The sequence below is a fragment of the Falco punctatus genome (genome assembly GCF_963210335.1).
Source record: "Falco punctatus genome assembly, chromosome: 8".
Taxonomy (NCBI): domain Eukaryota; kingdom Metazoa; phylum Chordata; class Aves; order Falconiformes; family Falconidae; genus Falco; species Falco punctatus.
In genome coordinates, this window is record NC_137588.1 from 28,520,525 (window position 1) to 28,542,336 (window position 21,812).

A 21,812-nucleotide genomic window follows, 5' to 3' on the forward strand; every position below is an offset into this window, starting at 1 on the left:
GCCGGGCCGCCGGCGGCAGGACGGAGCCGCGGCCCCGCGCCGCCGGCGGGGCAACAGCGCCCTCTAGCGCCCGCTGCGCTCCCGCGGCGCCGCCGCCCCAGCTCCGCCGACGGGCCGCGTCCGCGGGGGAGGCTGCGCACCGCGGGGCCCCGCTCCCCGCGGGATCGGCCGCCCCGTCCCCGCCCCGCCTCGCCTCCGTGCGGGGGCAGGACGCGGAGCATCTCCGGGCTCCCGGACCCACCAGCGCCGAAGGTCCCCGGCTGCACCGCGCTCGCCGAAGCGCCCGTAGAGCCGCCGCCGGTTCCCGCCCGCCGCGGCACTGCAAAGCCCAACAGAGAGGGAGGCTCCAGCCTGCGGGGACGGAGCTGGCTGGCACGGCCCGTAGGGCCGGCGGCGATACCTGGGAAACTTGCTCGGGGATCTCCCCAGGACGGGGGAGCAAGCGGCGGCTTCCCACCCGGGATGCTGCAGGGGCAGCGGGGACGGCGAGCACGCCCCGGGACCCAGCCGCACCCGTGGGAACCGACGGCGCCCGCCGGGCCGGGGAAGATCCGCGGCGCCACCAGCGCCGCTCCGCCAAGCCGGAGCGGGGCTGCGCCCCCAAACCCCGGCACCCCCGGACTCCTGCGGACAGGCGCGGCCCCTCCAGCGCGGCAGGCGGGGGCGCCCGGCCCCGGCCCGTCTCAGCCGGCGGCGCGCAGCTGAGGCCGGGCGAGCGGCAGCGACACCGGCCGCAAAAACTGCGGCCAGCGGAGGGGCAGAAAACCGCGAGGGAAAACCCGCGAGCGGCTGTTGCGGGCTCCGGCGGCTCCCGTTCCCGTCCACGCCGGCAGGACGGTGCCGCGCAACCCCGCCATCGGGCCCCAACTTGGCATTTCTAGGCGCCATCAGCCAGCCGGGGCCGGGCTAACTTTCTCAGAGGTCACGCTGCCTCAGCCTCCCGCCTCGGGGAGTTTTTTCCCCACGTCTTCCTCTCCCCCCGCCCCCGGCAACTCCTTGCGCTCCCGCTACTCACAATTTGTTGCGGTTAATCCCAGGTGCCAAAAACTGAAGAGCAGCAGAGTGACGCCCCCGAGGGCTCGGGAATCCATGTTCGGCCCCGGAGGGGGAAGCCAGCCGCCCGCCCGTCTCCCCCGGTCCCTCTCTCAGCCTCTGCGCGCTCCCTCTTCCTCCGCTCATTTACTCCATCCAGCATCCAGGCGCTCCGGGGGAAGGGGAGCCGGGGCCGGCGGGGGGAACCTCCCTCCCCGCCCCCGGAGGAGCCGCTCCCGGGGCCGGCGGCGCGCCCCAGCCCAGCCCAGCCCGCTCCGGCGCCGCGAGAAGCCCCTCGCGCGCTGCGGCGGGAAGCGGCGGCCGAGCGCTGGGCGCCTCCTTATAGGCGACAGCCGCGCGGCACCCCGCCCCCGCCCAGCCCCCCGCAAGTCACTCCTCCTCGCCTGCCAGGGAGGATCCTTATTGCAATCTTCACGCCTTGTTGATAAGCATCAGAGTCACGGAGTACATCAGATGCCTGGAGGAAAAAAAATATTTAAATCTTCCTTTTTTTTCTTTTTCTTTTTCCTTCCTTTCCCGCTCCTTTGGGGACCGCTGTGGCTGGAACGTTTTAAAGAGCCCCCAGCTCAGTTGTTTGTTTGCTTATAAGTACATACGTTACACACACATACATAAAAGATACATTTATACCCCGGCATATACAGCGCTGGCACATCCCGCCGAGCCCCAGCCCCGCCGCTCGGGGCCCGGCCTCACCCCCAGGGAGCGGCGATGGAGCCTCGGACGGGGCTGATGCTGGATCCGCTCCCTGGCGGCTGGCCCGGAGCCTCCCTGCCGAGCCCTCCTGGCAGGCGAGCGGCGGTGGCCCCGGGGGTCCCGGCGAGCTCTCGTTAGTGCCCCCCCCGCCCCAAGAAGACGGCGGCCCCCGGCGCTGCGCACCGGACCAGACCTGCGCCCAAGGGCTGCACCGCCCTCCGCGCCGGCGGGGCGATGCTTCGCAAAACAGGATCTCATGACCGACCGGTTGATTTGATGACCCGACTGCTCAGCAGCGGAACAGGCCGGGGTTACCTTCCAGAGAAGGGATACAGGGAAGCAGTTTAAAGACCATCCAGCCTTCCCTGGCGGTCTGCGGGCGGGCAGGCGCGGGCTCTGCGCCGGCACCTTGCGCCGCGCCCAGCCGCCTCCCCGCACGCCTGCACACACGGGAGGCAAACGCCCTTTCAGGAACTCTAGTTTAATCACTGCTGAGATCTAACCTTGTTGCTTTGCTGCGGCGTCACCCCACATCAATAGAGTGCTGCATCAAAGTCAGGTCTAAATTGCATTAGTGATTCCGCTGTAATCTGCAAGGAGAGTGTGTTTGGACCATTAAAGTCTTTGTAGGGGGAAAGTCACTGGTCCTCAGCTGTAATCCCTCACAATGGTGAGGAATAATCAGAAGTAATAGACTGTTCACCAAAGCCATCCTGACTTGCCAATGGAGAGTGGAGTTTTAAATTGCTGGCATGCTGTAAGCCTTATATTAAAAAGTAAGCAGGGTGGAGGAAAGACATCATGCTTAGCTATTAGGTACTATATCAAAGAGAAGTGTCAGGGGGACATCTTAGCTTTAAAGGAGTACTCGGCTAGGAAAGCAGAAGTCCACTTTTAAAAAATGACCTAATTATTTCACCTTCTGTTGTTACAAGTGACACAAGTGACACAAGGTTAAACAGGAAGGATAGCTGCCTAGCACTGAGACTTTCAGTCAGAGTCAAGAAAGGATTTAGTCAGACAAAACCAAGACTCAGGAGGAACGTAAAAGCCTAATGAGCTCTCGAAGTCTTTCATTTTTGGCTTTAAATACATCTGCACACACCAAGGTTTCATCTTTGCTCATGCAAAGATCTGACCCAGTTGCTCTATGCTTCATTTATGTCTGAGCCCAATGAGATTTTGGAAACTAGGGTGGGAGACCATTCAAGGCGAACGCATCTACAGGAGGTGTCTGCCTTCCCTTCCCAAGACCTTGAAGGAGGTGTTCAACTAACCACCAAGGAGATGTTTGTGTAAGGGCACAGGAACCATCTTCTCTGGGCAGGCCCATTTCTGAAGGTAGTGAGCTCTGCTCATTTCCCTCGGTGGATGGGGAAAGAGAGGGTCTCACCTTCATGATTTCTGGTCCTAGTCAGAAACATCTCATCTTCTCCATACCAATCATATATGAGACTCTGGCCCAGAAACTAAGAATTGTATTGCTTTGCTGCATTAGGCCAGGAGGCTAGAGTATTAAGAAAACTATGTTATTAAACTTGACTTTTTCAGGTGAGTAACCAAGCTTTAGAAGTGCTAGCAGTGCTTCCAGAACTAGCGCTTGAGTAAAGCTAAGCTGCAGAATGTATCAGTAAGCTTAAATACAGACTGGATTTGCTGGGGAGACACACAAGTCTTTGCGTGATCACAACTTTGCAACTACGTATTCTGAAATTAGCAGGGGAGTTCAGGAGGAGATTAGATATGGGGTGGGGGTTTTTTCATGCTTTCCTTTTAAAAACTAATTAAAATTAAATGGACTGTATTTCAAATATTTTCACTGTCTCTTTAAATTATCTGGCACACTGGTACACTTTTTAAGTGACTCACTGAACTAATTAGTGTCATGTTTATAGGAAAGCAGATGTGGAAATGAGCTATGTAGACTAATTAAAAGCTATAGTAAATATGAACCCAGTCCTGCAATGCATCCCAGCGGTCACCAATATGGATCTGACTGCAAGATCTGGACCCCAGTTACACTGCTGGTTTTCAAATCACATTTGTGAAACACACAACTGCCATAAGCTCCATTGTATCATAAATGCCAGGCAGGTGCCTTAAGATTTGTGAATGTTTGGGTGCAGGAGCACTACAACTGAGAAGTTATGACCGGAGTGGAGGGCTACACAGCTGTTCATTGCAGGAAATTATGTAAATAATGTCATGTTTAAGGGCTTTTTGCCAGCAAGATTTTTATTAGAGTAAATTTATTAATCACTATTAAAGCTGTTCAGGCAAAAAGTGTGGCTTGTTCTCAGCCGCAGATCTGAGTACCCTGGGTTTGGGGAAAATTCAGTTCTTGATTTAGTTTTAGTGTGTCTGGACTTTATTCAAAATGACTGTGATGGTTGCCACTGAAGGCATTGCAAGCCTCGGCAATGACTGAAGGCTTTGTTACGCATGTAGTGATTACTCCTTTCTAACTCAGTGATAACTTCTTTCTAACTCTCCCCTTCACTGTGGCACATGTTTTCTCCTCCTTGATGAAAGCAAAGCTGACCTTTACAGTGAAGACCCCGAGGTCTTTCCTTTCAATTCCTGCCCCTTCTTTGACACATTTCCTTTATAGCCTTTTGCCAGTTACTTGACGTTCACTCCCTGTTGGTTAAACAAGGGAAACACATACTGTCTCATCTCATACAGATAGCAGGAGGACAAATATCCTCATGTCTGGCACATGTTCAGACTCTGTAGTCATGGTGATTGTATGAGCACCTTTATCATTTCAGAGGCAACATAGATCATGTTTATGTCATCTGGGACTGTATAGAAGGGGCATTAGTTCTAGGTGAGAAAGCCTAACATGGGCATTCAGTTATACTCCTCCCCAATGGCAGCTGAGAGCCCATATTAATACTGCTCAGGACACAAGCAGTACAGACCTGCATGATGGGGAGAGGAAGATGAGCAGAGTTAGACCAGTAGCTGTTCCTATCACAGTCTTACTGGCTTTACAGTGCAAGCAACAACTCGCTGAAATTCAGCATTTAAGTTTTCAGCCCCAGTGTCCTACCCAAGTTGTTCTACCAGTTTGGAGCTTTGTTATTTGAGCAGAAGGAAACATTTTCAGGAATGGGATAAGAGTGCAAATAGGAGAGCAACAGAAGCACATGAACGAATAACGAAGAGCAGGAAAAGCTGTCTGCCACCAGGGAAATATGGGTACACATTTTTGAAGGAGAAAGCTTTTTTATTTAAATGTTTATCTGAGGAGGTAAGTTTATCTGTAATCAGATAAACTTGTCTTTCCTAGAGTCAGTAAACAGCATTTGTACTGCTATAGCCTGTGTTGAGTTTGCCACTAGAAGCAATAACAGTTTAGCCCAGGAATTCAATCAATCCAGCTGTTTGGGTAAGTACAGCTGGAAGATTTGTGTTTGACCCTAACCATACAGCTTTCAGGGGAGCAGAATAGCTTTATGTATATGAATTTTGAAGAGCATATACTACCACAAACTTTATTGTACAGGGCTTTTGGATCACATATTGCTATTTCCTGTTGATAACTAGAAATTTATCTGAAGAAGATCATGTTTCTCATAAAAAAACCCCAAAACTAAAGGTCATGTCAAAAAAAGTTTTTAAAATTATTTTTATTTTTCCCTTAGAGTTCCCCTCTATGAAAAGAAAGGACTCATTCATTGAAGAGAATATATGGGGAGCTTTCATAAAACACATCAACCCCAACCAGGTGAGTGTTAACAGCAGGCTGCTCATTATCCTTGGATAGTTCCACGGCATACGTAAGTCTAAAGGATAAGAAAATTTAATGATCTGCTGGGATAATCTGATGGCCAGTAGCATTTTTGAGATGCACGCTGAGATTAGGGTAAAAGAAATCAGATGTTAAGCTGTGCAGTGATTATTGGAAGACAAAGAACTAAAATCACCTCTTCCTCCCCCCTGCCTTTCCCTATAATATTTTACCGCTGTCTGCTGCTATGAAAGGACATGCTTGTGTCAATCATGGCCAGATACAGCTACCAGAGTTAATAGATCAAAAGATCAATAACCCAAGTAAGCAACAGTACAAATGGCTATAGCTACAAATTACCTAGGGACTTCAATGGGCCTTATATGGGACACACTCCTCCCTGGTGTAATTCATTGAATGCTGCAGATCAGGACAGTCACAGGTGTGACAGAGGGCGCTGTCCATGTTCTGCTCTCTGTGCTGGTTCCCCAGCAAACACAGTGGTCAGCTCCAGCTGGGCCAACCACAGTTGTCCCCGAGTGATACAGTATTTTTACTAAAATGCAGTGTCATCCTGGCATATTTATTGTCCCAGAAGCAGCTGACTACCGGTGTCCCATAAGAGGATGGACTTCATGAGGTGTTGGCATAAATGCAAAAGCCATTCCTGTGGTCTTATCAACTTCAAACATCCCTAAAGAGGGATGTAAAGATACACAAACTAAACAATGCAGTTCCCCTCCTCCCTGTTTTGAAGTCACACAAATTAGAATGAAGAAACCCCTAAAAGGTCCCTGAACAGTTAGGTGTCACAGGATGGATGTAATCCTTGGAGAACAGCTGACTAACTAATGGGAACATACTGTAATAAGAACTATGAGTCCCAGCTGAGGTCAAAGCCCAGAGTCTGCCCTACAGTACTTAGAAACTTCAAGGCAAACTAGAGAAGCAAAAAGAAAAATGACAGAACGTAGGGAAGCATTTTAGCAAAAATCTCTATTCAATAGACATTCCAATTCAGACAACAAAATCTGAAGAGAGACAGTGTTATCTGTGTGAATGCCTATTCCAATAGGTAAAGAAAGCAGCTTTATTTGTCATTCATTAGTGTGTATCAAGTCTCCATTTTGCAGATTCAGTCATTCAGTCATGGAATTACAAGGTCTGCCATGTCACTGACGTGAGTAAAGACATATAATGAATAGACACTGGGATAGATTTTCAGAAGCAATTAGTGATTTTGCATGAACAAGCAATGTAACCCTTAAGGGGCAATTTTTCAGAATGATTTCGGCCTTTACCTGCTGAATATCAGTGCCATGATCTGTCCAAACAGGACAGTTAAAAGGAGAGGCATCCAAAATCATTAGTCTCTATTGAACACTTGCATCTCAGTGTAACACTAATCCATAGTCTCATGCTTGAGGAGAGAAATAATCACCTGGGCCTATATACATAACAAACAACTTCAAATGTCTTCATCATTTTGCAAAGAAATTTTGCAAGGAGTGAAAAAGAGAGCTAATTTCATCAAATAAATCATTTGTGACAAATGGCTCATCCAGTGCTAGCACTCAGAAAATTATTATTAGCAACAGCTGGTCTTGGAATGACAGCCTATATTGAGGCCTTCTTTTTGCTTTTCTGCCTGTCCTTTGCTAATCTCTGTTATGGATAGAGGTCGGAGCAGAGTTAAAAGAGGAAAGTTGCATGGAAACTAATGCAATTATTAGGTCATTTTTAACTTTGCTGCAACTATCATACAGAAGCAGCCAAATGAGAACAATGGAAGGCAAGACTGTAATTTAGATACCTCTGAAAAAGAGGAAGAAATGAATATACCTTCTCTCAGAAGCCATCAGGGTTTCTAGGTTTAATCCTTGCAGGAATGAGCAGCTCCTGAGCACTCCTGTGCTACTTCTCAGTGTAGGCACAGGAGGCTGAGTCTGGAGCGCATGCTTGTACAAAACCCTGCCTTTCTAAGGCTGATACTGTCATATATTTTGATGCAGGCATTGAAGGACATGGAACAGAAAATGGCATTAACAGGGCTTCCTTAATCACAGTGTTGTTGAGATGCTTCTGGACAAAGTACTTGCTGAGGGCTGGGCTGGAAGTTAGTCTGGACTAAACTATAAAAATACCCATACATGTCACGTTGTATACATAGAGATATGTATACATATGTATATGCACACACACATATGTGTACATATGTATATGCAGACAGATATAAACACAGAATTATGTATAAACAGGAAATCAAACAAGGTAAACTCACCCCTCACTAGGAGATCCATTTATTTCATACTTACCGACTAAAAATGTTTATTTCCTCTAGGAAGTGAATGCATTTGCATCAAAATGAAACAATTCCATGTAGACCTACCACTGTCTTTTCAAAGCAAAGTGATTTTAACTCCGTGAGGGATAGCTGATTATACCATAATGTGTAGGCCTGAGTCAGGCACACTTCTCTTACTTCTGACTTGAGCCAGCTTGAGGTGTAGAAAGCCTCTGCTTTCTGCCAGTCTGGATTGCAGATTGCACTGGAGTTAATGTATCCCTCCTACTCGGTAAAGATTTGCTGACAACATGAGAATATTAACATAACGTAGCTATGGAGAGGGGTGGATATTCAGGGGTTCTTTTGCAATCAATGTATTTTGCATTTGTTAAAAAGAATATAAAATCATTAGTGATTTTGAGCAACTACTATCAAAACTAAGTAAAAAAAAAATCCTACTTGATGCACTTTTTTTTCTGACTCTCAGGGGCTGTTTTTTGTTTGTTCTAAGGATAATTATCTATACTTGGATGATGTGAGTTCCAGGGTAAGGAAAAGATCAAACTCACCGTTGAGAATTTTTATGCCCAGGATTTAAACTAGAGCAAACAAGTCCCTCTAGGTTATCATCAAGGGGGGAAAATCACAGCTAGTCAAACTTTCTTTTCTCTTCTGAGATGTGTGTTGAATCAGTTGAGGTTCAAGCAGACAATGTGAAACAGTACCAACAGAAATTTCATTGAGCTCCCATGAAGGGAGCCCTTCCTGGCTGTGTGCAGAGTTGAAGAAGGAGGGGTGAAGTGCAGCAAACTACACCTTGTAGCTCACCAAAACCCCAGACCTTAACCTGTTATCCACACAGTTTGAACATGAGGTGAGTTTAAGCCTGAGACTGGATTCAGGCTCACCTTCAAAGGCTGCAGACATGTATCCAGGGTCAAAAGATAGGAAAAAAAAAAAAAAAAAAAAAAGCCGCAAACTTGTATGACAGAGCCAGGAGGCTAGGCCAAGTTGTCTTTGCTTTCTGCATTGGAATCTTTGTCCTCTATTATTTCTCCTTCAATTTGCAAATCAGTTTCAGAAATGCAACAACTCAAGAGGATGATAGTCATCTGGGACAACAGCATACAACTCAGATCTTATCCAAATAGACAGCACAGTACAGCATAAACACCTTACTTGACTTTTTTTCTCCATCTTAGGGGTTAAGATGCTCATTGCAGGCAGATCCAGGCAGCAAAGAATCTCAGCAGTGACAGGAACGCCAAAGGCACTCAGATGTGCCCTGTAGAAACCTTTAGCATTGCCTAATATGAAGAAGCAAATGTGGAAATTAGCAGTATGTATTGACACGTACCCTCTACATGTGTTAGTACCACTTAATGTCATTACATTTATTATAAGCAACTCAATTCCCATAGTGCAATTATAACAGATGGATAAACAAGATGCAATATACTGTTCACTTTATGACAATGATCACATAATTCCAGCTTCCCTGCTTTTAACTGTTTGCATGAAACATTGATTAATAAAGCTTTGAAAGGCTGTCAGACAAGGATATATGAATGTGTAAGTGATACAAGTGAAATCATTTCCCAGTATTAATATCCCTAACATTGCAAAACTAGTGAAGCTGTATCACGGATGAACATGATCTGTTCTGTCCATCAGGTTCTCCTTGACAAAGGCTAGGCAGTGACTACAGCCAGCTATAATCATTATCTTCCACTTCCCTTCTTTTTGTATCTACTTCTGTGTCCATTTAGACCATAAGCCTTTGAGAAACAGCTGCCTTCTTCCCCGTCCATACGTATATGTGCTGTAGTCCTGATCCCACCATGAAGTTTGTAGAAGTATGCACAGTATTACCAGGGGTCAAGCATTACAGAGACAATTACAGAAGTCTGCAACCATACCAGTGCATAAAAGTCACAATAAAAAAAAAAAGGAATTAAGTCACAAAGAGCTTAGAAGGATGAAGGGTTAATTCCTTTATCACAAAAACATGTTACTGGAGCTGCATTCTGTGGATTAACATTACTGATATATCCATTTTGTTAAGTGGGTAGTTGTCTGCTGACACATATTCACTTGAGATGATTGCATTATTGAGGTATCTTGCAAAAACTGATACCAATTCATGTCAGCGATTTTAGCAACATCATGGTTTCAGCTTTGAAGATTTTGAATCTTTTTAAATAAAGAATGGACCGTTTAACAATAATTTTGGTCCTGAATTAGAAAATGTGTTTCTTAAGAATTAAATTATTGTCTGTGTCAGGAGAAAAAGGGGTGCTCAACCAGCAAATAGATCAGATACCTGGCTCTACCTAGGTATATCCCTTCCCTTTTTTATCACCTCAGCAGCGATTGAATGAAGTCAGGAAATCTGTGATGTTGTGCTTGTTAGGTGATATGCCATGACTCTAGTTTATGCTTCTGGTGCCTAAGATTTCCAGAGAAGCTCTTCTCTGAGAATTATACAATTCACAAACCTGCTGAATATACCATGTTACCCTTGGGAGCTGCTATTTTGAAAACTACTTCTTAAACTTTCTGGGTTAGAGCATCCCCTGACGGAACTGTACATAGCTCCACCTAATTTTAATGCTGACTTACATCAGCTGGATGCCATATAGTGCCAGCACAAGATGTAGAAGTCAAATTCTGAAGGTCTGATATAATTTTAAGCTACCTGGAGAAATCAGGAGTGTTTAGCTCTGGGGATTTTGAATTAGCTTGTCTCACACTGATACAAAAGAAGATAACATCAGATGAAGAGGACATGAAGCAAATAGATTTTTTTTTAATTCTGCTCTAATCTTCACAGTTGTTTTTCCTTTTTTTTTTTTTTTTTCTTTAATTCCATAAGCTCTTCTTAAAGTGTAGACGATAGGCTATTTACTGGGAATAATCCTGTTAGGAGGATAGTGCTGTATGCACACATCTCTATATATATCTAATTCCATAGGGACACCAACATTTGAAATCAAAACATGATTCCTAGCCCTGTTTTTCTTAGAGATCCCATCTTTATTACTCTCCATAATCTGTATCTGTGATATCAAATCATAAAGCATAAACCACAAAGCAGAGGTGAGAAAGACACTTAGAATTTGTCTTTTTGATATCAAGAGTCTTAGGGTGAGAAGGCATCATCAACATCCTCAGTAAAGTTTTGAACAATGGATACACTGCATGCCAAAGGGGTCTGAAAGAGCCTGAACTAAACCCCACAGAATACATTAAAAACCATTGATTTGATTTTAGTGGCTTTTTTTTTGATGGCTTTTTTAGTGAGATGTTTTCTCACCCAAGTATGGGGCCCAATTTTCTCACACTAGTATGATAGGCAACAAACATCCCCCAATTCCAGAATACCCTGAATGTAAGAAAGATTGGCATCTGGCCTCAAACCCTCTTTACTATTTGACTTTTTGTCTGCTGAATGACTAAATTATATGCTTTCCTTCTCTATTGTATCCTTTTCTGAAGATAAACAGTTATTTTAATAGAATAGGAGATTGCATAATCATTGTGAAGCCCTTGAGCTTTCTGCTGGCTGCAGATTTCTCCATTCAAGTCCAGATGAGCTATACAATATGAAAATATATCTGATAAGTTTTTAATTGACATTACTAGGAAGGTGTAATGACTGTCAGTCTAATGTCAGCAGGAGGTGCTGTCAAGAAGGGGAAGGAAAAAAAACCTCAAACACCTCTGCAGACATTCAAGAAGAAATCTTATACTGTTGAGTAATTTAAATTTTCAAAGAAAAAAAATAGGCTTGGATAAAGCTGGAGGTACCTTTATGTTTTTCCTTTTGAACTCTTCCATCTCCCTGACATGATGCTTTGCTGTTCTGTCATTTCTGTCACTGTGTCATGCTGGGCTAGTTCTTTTTTCAGGGGGGAGAGAGTATTTTTGGTCCTTAGAGACCCCACTGTGCAAATATTTAAAACAAACAAAGTCTTTGTTGAGAATTTTTAAAAGTCTTGTAATCAGCAAACAGATATATTCTTTGTCTGTTGGAAGAGAAGCTGCAATTATCAGGGGAATTTCATTTCAAGTGGCACGCGTGTTATTCGTGTAGGTGGTAAGGTAGGCAGCAGTCTCAGTGGTAGGTTATAGTCATGTTTATTATATACTTTGAATGTTACTTTGCTGATGTCAGTATGGTGCTTTTTTCTGAGGTGCACAGGAAGCCCAGAGCAGTAAAAAGCCTCCCTTCCATGCTATTTTCCCACTTGTAAAGAAATCACGACTGAGATTGTAATTGTTTAGGTATGCAGTCACAGAAATTGCATCCCAGGGAAGTGTTGTGTCATGCTGCAAGTTATTGCTGTCCCTTTGTCTAGACAGAAAATGGCTGAAAAACTCTCTTGCGTTACACCATTTCTTTCCTGAATGAATCCTTTCCACCGCCTTCTTTCTCTTTCACTTTCTTCTCACCACTCTATCACCCTTTTTCTTCTCAATTGCTTCATGGACCAGTCAGGTCATGTGCCATCAAATGACACCCTTCCTCATGATCTCTTGGCCTCTCATATGTTTCCTAAAATCATCAACAATGTGGTTTGGTTTTGTGGGCTTTTTGCTTTTTTTCTGATTGAAACTGCTGTTCCCTCTAATTGCTTCTTTCCTCCCTGAAAGTCTGTTGTACTTTCCTCATTGTTTCTATCTCTGCTTTCTGACTCTTCCATTAGTGTTCGTCCAGGCTTAGAGAGCTCTGCTCTCTGTAGTTTTGCTTCCTGTTCTCCAGTTTGGGAGAAACACATCTATCCCACTATGGGTAATTTTCCTACTCACTCTTTTTCATTGTTTTACATGTTTTTTTGTTATTACTACCTTTACAAACTATCTTCACCTGTCACTGTCTGCCCTTGATTTAAAAAATGGAGGGCAGGCTATGTATCTCGCTGCATGGAGGAAATATTGCTGATAGAAAGCTGCAGGGCTAAAGCCAATGGCTAAAATGCTCAAACTTTTCTGTACAAGATTTCCCTACAACCTCGTCTTCTTGATCTATGGCTGTTTTATGACAGTGAAGCAACCACAGATTAGATTCATCTGGCCTAGTGCTTTCATATTTCATCTGTATATATGTTGAAATGTATTTGCTATTTGCTGTGTGCATTTGCTATCGCTCTTTTGTATTTGATGAAGTGTTTTTTTCCATCTCATAAAGGCTCTTTGGGTGGGACTCAGCTGCCTAAGTATGGGCGTATTGTGTTATTTTAAACAGTGCAGAGTTTCCTGTTTGACCAGTTACTACCTCTCCAGAAGGGTATGAAGGCTTGCACAGGTCGTGTTCTCCATGCAGATGCCTCATACTGCTGTGGTATACATTAGCCTGCCGCACATGCCCTACTGCATCTGTATATTAAATGGATGTGACTAAACAACACAGCATCTCTCTCCTTATCTTGCCATCTTAAGCTTCCTTTGGGAGCTTTTCAGGAAGTCATAGGAGTCACACTTGTGCAGAAATGAAATGGAGGCACAAACTGTAGCAAATGAGAAACAAACCCATACAACAGAGCAATACTTTCCTAACACAAATATCGAGTGAAAATGTGAACTCATGCATAATATTAAAAGAGAAAACCAGAAAAAAAAGTAAAAGAGAAATAAAACAAAATAAACCATTAAGAGCAGCCTTATCAGAAAGCCCTGGTAAACTCAGCCATCATAGAGGTCAGGCTGGACTGCCACATCCTTCTTTATAACTTCCGTTATCTTAATCCTCAGTTTGAGAAATACTTGCTCACCACTGTGGATCTTCTGCATAATCTTCTACTGTTCTACTGGCTCCCACACACACCTTTTTATTTTACACGTTTTTCCTGAATAAGTTGTAGTCCCTTTCAGAGTAATGTCTCTTGTGTTCATTAAGTTGGCACTGGCATACATTTGTTTATTACTGCAGGAGCAAAAGGATTTTCACAGGACCTCTTTCAAAGAGACTCATTGTAATTCCACTGAATTAAGCTGGTTAACGTGATGAACTCACCCATATTTCTGTCTCACACACACAAAAAAGATGTTTCTGCTGGGTAAATTAGAATGTGAATTATACCTCCTTTTTCTGGCATATACTTTCCCCTCCCTTTATGGACTTCATATCCCATACGGAAAAGACAAGACAGAATTTTCTACCTATTATTTCTTAAAAACAAATCATGAACAAAATTCTCTATAATTATAGAGAGTCTCAAAATGTTAGAGGTAATAATGAAATGTTGACAGGCATCCAAATTCTACTAGGGAGGAATGAGCGATGTAGTTAGGATGAGCTAATAATGTATTTCCAGTGGTAAGTAACAGCTCTCTGTTCTGGATAAAAATGATTATTTTAATAAGGCTTGAAATTGCAGGCATGATATGTGCTCTGATAGTACGTAGGATGAACCAGTAATGTAAAACCAAAAACACTAAATGGAGCTTGAGCAGGGATGCTCTTAGGGATTATTAAAGATTACAATAATAGTCTGTTAGCCATTGAAATTAGATTTACATGATCTTGCATAAAACAATTATTGCAATCTGAAGAAAAAAACCCAAAAAACAACAAACACCCCAAAGTCTTTTTTCCCCTCATCTTTTCCTGTATTTTAAAAATATTTTGCTTTTTAATATTTAAAATGCATTTTCACACTTTATTGTCTTTTCCTGTTTTCAAGGATGATACACAACTTAATTCTACTACTGCTTAAAAAATGCAGGATATATCTCAGGGTATCATGTTAATATTAGAGGAAAAGTCAAATCTCTTCACGGTACAAGCTGGGGTTGCTGTTGATGTCTTTGTTATATTTTATTAGCAACAATAAGTTAGCAGTGGAAGAGGCTCATAGTCTGTTATAAAGCCCACAGCCCTCCGGGTAGCCAGCTATGTTACTTAGGAACATACTAACTTCTTTGCTTTCTATCTCTGATTCTCTCCTCACTCCTCTTTTCTTTGTAAGCTAAAAGCTCTTCTGGGAGAAGCTGACAAAATCTACTACACTAGACTGTGCTTGGCACAACAAGACACAGATCTTGGCTGGAGCTTTTCGGCAATGCAGTGATACAGATACTATGCTGATAATAAAGGTTTCACACCAGAAGATCAATAGGCACAAGACATTAGTTCTTTATAGCCTCCTCTTTTTTTATGATTCATAGGGAACAATTCATATGCAATCCATCACTCTCATAAGACTTTTGTAAAACTTAATTATGTAGTAATGCTTGCACAGTGCTTTGAAGATGCAAAGGCAGACCCCCCTCTGTGTTAGAGTGCAGATAGCACAAGGTAGCCTAACACAACCAAAGCAAAAACTTTTTTACAGGATTTCATGGCTAGTGAGTGGAGAGCAGCTGTGGAGGTTACTTCACCATCTTTCCAAGCCTGGCTGTTAGGGTGAGAAGTCTCCTGCCTCTCTCTGACCTCATCATTCCTCAGGGATGGAATCAAGACAAGCTCTTGGTAGAAAGGAGTCCAAGGATACTCAGTGCCTCCCAAAGCTCTCCTTCATCTGATCTGGATAGAACAGGATATTGGAGCACTCAGTCCAGCAGCAAACACCCAGCTCTGCATTGGCACAGCACCCAAAGCCAAACATGTCTTGAACTTTCCTCACTCTTTCAGCCTCGATGTAACTTCAGCGGTCCAAAAGCTAGTGTAGACTTCAAGGCAACTAAGTATATTCTGCTATGCCTCCTTCCCCACCTTATTTTCTCTTTCATCATTTTTGGCATAAGATCTAACTAATGAATTTCAAACTCTGTGCCCTGGGTATATATAAACTGTATTTAATTCCCAGAAAATTGACTCCAGGTTTGGCATGCATCCATGAGTTACACCTACACCATTTGAAATTGATAGGCCTGGGAGGGAGTTCAGTTAGCACGGAGAAGGCTAGAGGAAAGGAGTTAGTGTTTTATGTACCAAATCTCATCTTGATCAAGCATTTTGTGTATGGAGCTTTAATTATTTCAAATCTCCATCTCCGTGTCATGCTGACATTTGTCACACTGTTAAAATAAGTTTGATTGAAAAAAAAAATCCATAAAGCAAAATCTGACGAAAATAATAGACATTTAATGGGGAAGAAGAGAGCCTTTTTCAGTAACCTACTCTTATCAAGGAAAAATGCTGAGGAAACCCTGCTTTTATTTTTTTAGAATCATAGAATCATTCAGGTTGGAAAAGATCTCCAGCTGTTAACCTAGTGTTGCCAAGTCCACCACTAAACCATGTCCCTAAGTGCCACATCTACACACCTTTTAAATACCTCCAGGGAGCGTGACTCAACTGCTTCCCTGGCAGCCTATTCCAATGCTTGGAAACCCTTTTGGTGAAGAAATTTTTCCTAATATCCAATCTAAACCTCCCTGGTGCAACTTGAGGCCATTTCCTATTGTCTTACTGCTTGTTACTTGGGAAAAAAGAGACTGACACCCACCTCACTGCAGCCTCCTTTCAGGGACCTGTAGAGAGCAATAAGGTCTCCCCTAAGCCTCCTTTTCTCCAGTCGAAACAACGCCAGTTCCCTCAGACACTCCTCATAAGACTTGTAACACAACTTTTGAAACTTCAAAAGCACTTCTGTAACAAAATAGAACTGAACAACTCATATTCATTTCTGTCCATTTAAGCTTCTTAATGAGTCTAGATGGACATCTTTCAAGACTTGCACAGAGCCATAAAGCAAGGCCAATTCATGCCTTCCTGCGAGCTCCTTTATTACAACTGTAAAACAAAAACATTTCTCAGAAAAAGAAAAGATTTCAATCTACTTTAGAATAAGTCAATGGAGCAACCTGCCTAGAGAACTGTACTTGGGGTTTGGTGCCTTTCTAACAGAAAGTAGTTCAATGACACCAGAAGTTATCAGTTTGTCGTAAGAGCCACTTCACAAAAATCTATGCCTTTCATTATGCAAATGGTCTCAGAAGATTATATTTTCTGGCTTAAATGTATATACCCATTAGTTTCCTTACAGTAGATCACAGCTCATCACCAGCATTCACCTGTTTGCAGGGCAGAGTGGGAAACAGAGATCCTGGTGTCTTTTGGTCCTCTGAAAGCCTGTGCTGTTATTTTGGTGAAGTAGGTAATGGAAGGACCAGTTCATTCACCATCAAATGATGGGATTCAATACACAAAATTGATGGCAGTCAGAGTAGGAAGCTGTGATATTTTTCACAGAAACAAAAAAATGTACTAGCAGAAGAGGAGGGAAAACCAAATCCTTAAAACAGCATGTGCAAATGCTTTTGATGCTCTGATTTTGACCAAGCATAAAAAAGCGAAGAGCTGCTTCACAAGCACTTTTTGTCCTCCATTGACTTCCACTAAGAATCACATCTCTTGCTAGCCTCAATAATAGCTCTGTGTGTGTGCTTGTGTGTATCTATATGCTTAGGTGCAGGCTTTCTCATCACGGAAGATGGCAAGCGCTGATGCAGCCCTGCTTACACCAGCTCTTACCTAGACTTTTTTCTTCAGAGCACCCTTCTGTTTCCTCTTATTTAAAACCTAAACACTTCTAGAGAAGCTGCTTCTTCCCAGAAAATTAAGAGGCTTTATTATCAAATAAATCTTTATAAAATAACAACAACAACAATCCTAAGAAACAAAACACTTTGAATAATTGCACAAAAGGCATGAGTCTTAGAGAGCAAGACACAAGCCCACCTTTACTGTGAACACAGAGGTGTCCTGGTGGTTGCTAGCTAAGCAATAATGTTAGGTCTGTCTCTTTTGCAGTTAGAATCCTAAACAGTTATTGCTGTTCTAGGTTTCTGTTTAAACTGCACACAGGAGTTGTTCTAAAAAATAACTCAACTAGAATTCTCTTCCTGCAGAACAGATCATGATTTATATTGCTTTCCATTTGCAAGAAAAAGGAAAGTTAAAAAGTGCAGGTTTTTATATCAACACACAGAAATTGGAAAGTTTTAAATTGATGATATTAATACAAACTCTTTTGAGGATGTTCTCATACAGAAAAGTTTGCTGTTTCAAAACAATTTTCTTTCTCTTGAACTAATTTTATAAAATTTTAGAACATTCTTTTCAAGTCAGTGTGAAGTAAGCAGCACAGCATTTTTTGATGGGAAATGCTCTGACAAGTCAATAAAAGCCTATTAAGATCTACTGCAGATACCGAAGTGTGAGTGCAGCCAGCATCTGGAAAAAAAGAGGATGGCACCAGCTAATCATGTTTAAAGTCATGGGCCCTATGGTACTTTTCTTCAAGGGAGGAGTCAGCAGCAAGGGAAAACCCAAAGGTCAGAGTAGTATACTCTAGCTTCTGCTCTTAACTCCTGGCAGGCACAATTTTCAAAAAACCCAAGCACTTCTTATTTCACTTCCAACTGATATGACTGCAGGTATTCAGCACTGGAGAAATTTCTCTCCCTTGTTTCAGGCCAGTCTTAAAGCTTTTCTCATTAGAAGTTTAACCATTTGTACAGCACATCTAAAGATTACTTTCCTGCTGCACAGAGACAGGTAGTAGACAGGAGATGCAAATAATTTTGAAGGATTTTCTGTTCCTTTGCTGAAAGTTGTTCTAGAAGTGGGAAAATACTGTTATGGTTCTACAACCAGTTTTAACAGATTTTTCAAAGGTCATTTTAAATGGATGGAAATACTGGTTTAAAAGCCAGGAGACTAGTTTAATATTACAAATCCAGTGGAAAAATAGGTTATCTTCTCCTTTTTGTGCTGATTATTTGAGTTTTTGTTGCATTTTTTGTTCATAGCTATTGTAAAAACAAAATGTAAATTGCACAATTAAACATTTGGAACAGCCTCCTTTATCCGTATATAATTCACAGTGTGTCAGGGACATCTAATAACATGCTATTACAAATCATTTATCAGATAGTTGTTGAGTTAACTGCCATTATCTTCTTTGCCATCCCCCATAATTTGACGTGAATGGTTTCTGATATTTGCAGGGTGGTTATAATCTTCCTACATTGTTATGCAGTCCTTTTTCTCTCATTTTTAGGACTCATCTCCTGTTCCTGTTGTTTGGTTTGCATTATCACCTACCTGCAGGCAGCACTATACAGATTATACTACTTCATGCTTGCTCCTTCCTTATACCTTTCACATTGCCCACTGCCATAGACATCACATTGAGCTAGGCTGACCTCGCTGTGGTTTGATGGGGCTGCCATTATGTCTGCAATTACTGCTGGGGATCTGTGCTTTCTAATGCAGATGCAGATTTACCTAGGGTGACTAAGAGCACTAAAGCTCCTGCATTAGCACTGCCTGTCTGCTGTGGACATTGTAATTGTCTGTGATGCTCCTACTATCCTATTATTCAGGCAGCTGGCTGGGGCTGTCTTTAGTGTCTGTTGCTAACTAATGCTGCATAGATGTGGATGAGAACCAGTTTTGAGGACTCATTTCCCACTTCCCTTCTACTCCCCTTTCACGAGCAACAGTTGTGGCTTTTTGACTTGTTGAAGGCTGGGCCTGCTCGCTGTTGCTGCTCTCTGGGAGTCTCACCAGCCCAAAGGCGTAGGAGTGCTGTGGAATGGTGACAGCATCTGTTTCACCCCCAAGGCTGGGCAGCCTGAACACCTGGTCTCCACCATGAGCAGCTTCTGCTCCTCTGCCCTCTTGAGCACCCTCCACGGAGCAGTCAGCTCCCAGATGTGCTTGGAGAAGCTGTCTGCAGACAACATTCAGCCACATGTGGGGAAGGGAGGTGGGAAGAGGCAGGGGCCACAGGCTCCATGATCACTGGCCAGTCTCTGGCTGGCTTTGTGCCTTCTTGCAACATTTTTCATGAGGATTCAGGTAATCAGGGAGAACCGTTCTGGTCAGGAAACCTAAACCTGAGCTCTCTCTCATGTAAGGAGGGAAGTTTTGTGCCTGTGCAGTCTTTGGTAGTAGTCAATGCAGGCAGCTTGCAGCAGGTTGATCAGGGTCTTAAGAATTATAGTGCAAACTTCATATTTTTTATTGTTCCCCTTCAGCTCTGATTTTTAAGCACTCTGGTTCTCTGGTACATCAGTACTACAGTTTTCTCAGTACCTTATAGTGCATATTCTGATAAGATAAAGCCACTTGAGAAGAGAGCAGCATGTACAACAGAGTAATAAAAGAATTAATGCTGCCTTTGTCAGAAAGCAGCAAGCTATTCCTTGGCTCACTGTCTGGTTGTCTTTTTTTTTTTTTTTTTTTTTTTTTAAGGCTTTTTTATGTTGAAGCCAGGAAAGGACACCCCCCTGACAGTCTGAGCTTGATTTATATAAAGTGTTTCACAGCAGTCCCTGCTCTCCTCTTCAATATAAGTGACAGCACAACCCTGTGCTTGGCTGGGGCAGGCAGCTGTTCAGACCAGAGGAATATAACGCCTGGGGAGTATATATCTGAATATGGACCTGTTGGTTAAAGACACCTTTAATTTTTCCCTGCTTGCTTTACCTAGGAATTTAATTTTTAATCAAATGGCAAAGTTGACTAAGCAGTGATTTTGTAATACTTTTTCACCAACTGACCTAAAGTTGGAACGTGTAATGCGTCATTAATACTCCTCACTACAGCAGGCCTATGTTACAGTGTTAATATTCCCAACTAGAAACACCCAAGACTCTTAACTGTTGCCTCTCTCCCTGTGAAACACTCATGAAAAATGCTTGAGAATATTTTGGGGTCATTCATAGCTAAATAACAGAGTATCTTGTAGTGCATATCTCTTCTCCCCCCCCCCCCCCCCCCCCCCCCCCGTCAAGATACTCATTCAGAATTCAGCTCAAGTCACCATAAAGTACATGAACACATTTCCTAATAAAAAGTGAAGTTTCCCTACAGGAGCAGTGAGCTGTCAGCTATCTTTCTGCCTGCCTTTATTTATTTCTCTGCCTTTCCCTTTTGCTAGCTCTTGTCAAATTTCTCTGGAACATTTTTTCTCTCTTTGCTATTCTGCAAAGGCAGAAGAAAAGAAAATTGGGGGAGAAAAAAAGCTAGGGGCTTTAAAGTTTAAAAAATAAACACAATTTGGGAACTGTAGAAGCAGCTGTTAGTTGCACAGTCCATAATTTACTAGAATACACATGGCTGTAGTCAGCAAAATTAGTGTTTGCTTGGGTTTGCATTTCAGGCAACTCGCCACTTTTGAAACCAGCATATAACAGAGACATCAAGGAAGGCAAAGAAAAAGGGTTTTTTTTTGGTGTAATTTTTATTCTAGCACACTTATTTTCTTATACATTTCCCTTCTTCAAAAAATGTGTAATTTCTTTCATTTTATGATCACCATCATCATTCTGTGAATATCAGCAGTCAGTCTGGTTACCAATATCATGCAAACCTGAATTCAGGATAAGGAATGACTGTGGATGGGAGAGGTTTATGAATTAGGTGAAAAATACAGTCGCTTGGCTTGACTACATTTCATTTTCCTTCCACCAATGCCTAACATTAAAAGATCTTGGTAAGAAAAACATCACTTGTAGGGTCCCATTCCAAAGACCATCTGCTCCTCTGTTTCTTACTAGGAAAGAAGAACCATATTTCAAATGCTTGGAAATTCAGAGATAAATAAGCCAATTCCTTCACTTCAATTCAAAGTCACCAGCTAACAAAAATAAATACACCTTGGGGGTTTCTTAACCTGTTGCTTCATCAAAATGCACCCAGAAGTGACTCTGTGGATTCCTCCATGACATCCCTCATATCCAGGCCTGCCACTTCATTTGAAGGTCTCTGCAAATCCCACAGACTATCAGTAGGGTAGGGTAATTACACCTGTAAAATCACAAGTCAGCTGTGGCATTGTAAAGCTGAAATGCCAACCATGTGTTAGTACTCACATTGTTAGTGCAAAGCATGCACGACTTGACGTGGTCATGTTTGTTTATAGCTCTGGAGCGGAAGGGGTAAATGGAGGGAATGAAACTACTAAAAAGTTAAGTTTGAAACACAATCTAAGTTAAAAGAGTTTTTGGCCAAGAATGAATATTTGATGTTTCCAGTAATGGAAATCCTGATTCTTTAAAGGGCCCAAAGACTTAGCACAA

General features: G+C 42.9%; 1 protein-coding gene across 4 annotated transcripts in view; it reads right to left on the reverse strand.

Moving 5' to 3' along the window:
* CNTNAP5 (contactin associated protein family member 5) overlaps positions 1 to 20,485 on the reverse strand; it is a 318,700-nt gene extending 298,215 nt beyond the window's left edge. For all 4 annotated transcript variants that reach the window (XR_013929928.1, XM_080398712.1, XM_080398711.1 and 1 more), the window contains exon 1: positions 1,016 to 20,485. Coding sequence is in view for 2 of the 4 variants with exons in the window: in XM_080398711.1 (XP_080254837.1) it covers positions 1,016 to 1,091 (76 nt within the window). In the remaining 2 variants the exon portion in view is untranslated. The remainder of the gene's footprint in view (positions 1 to 1,015) is intronic.
* Positions 20,486 to 21,812: the final 1,327 nt, after the last annotated feature.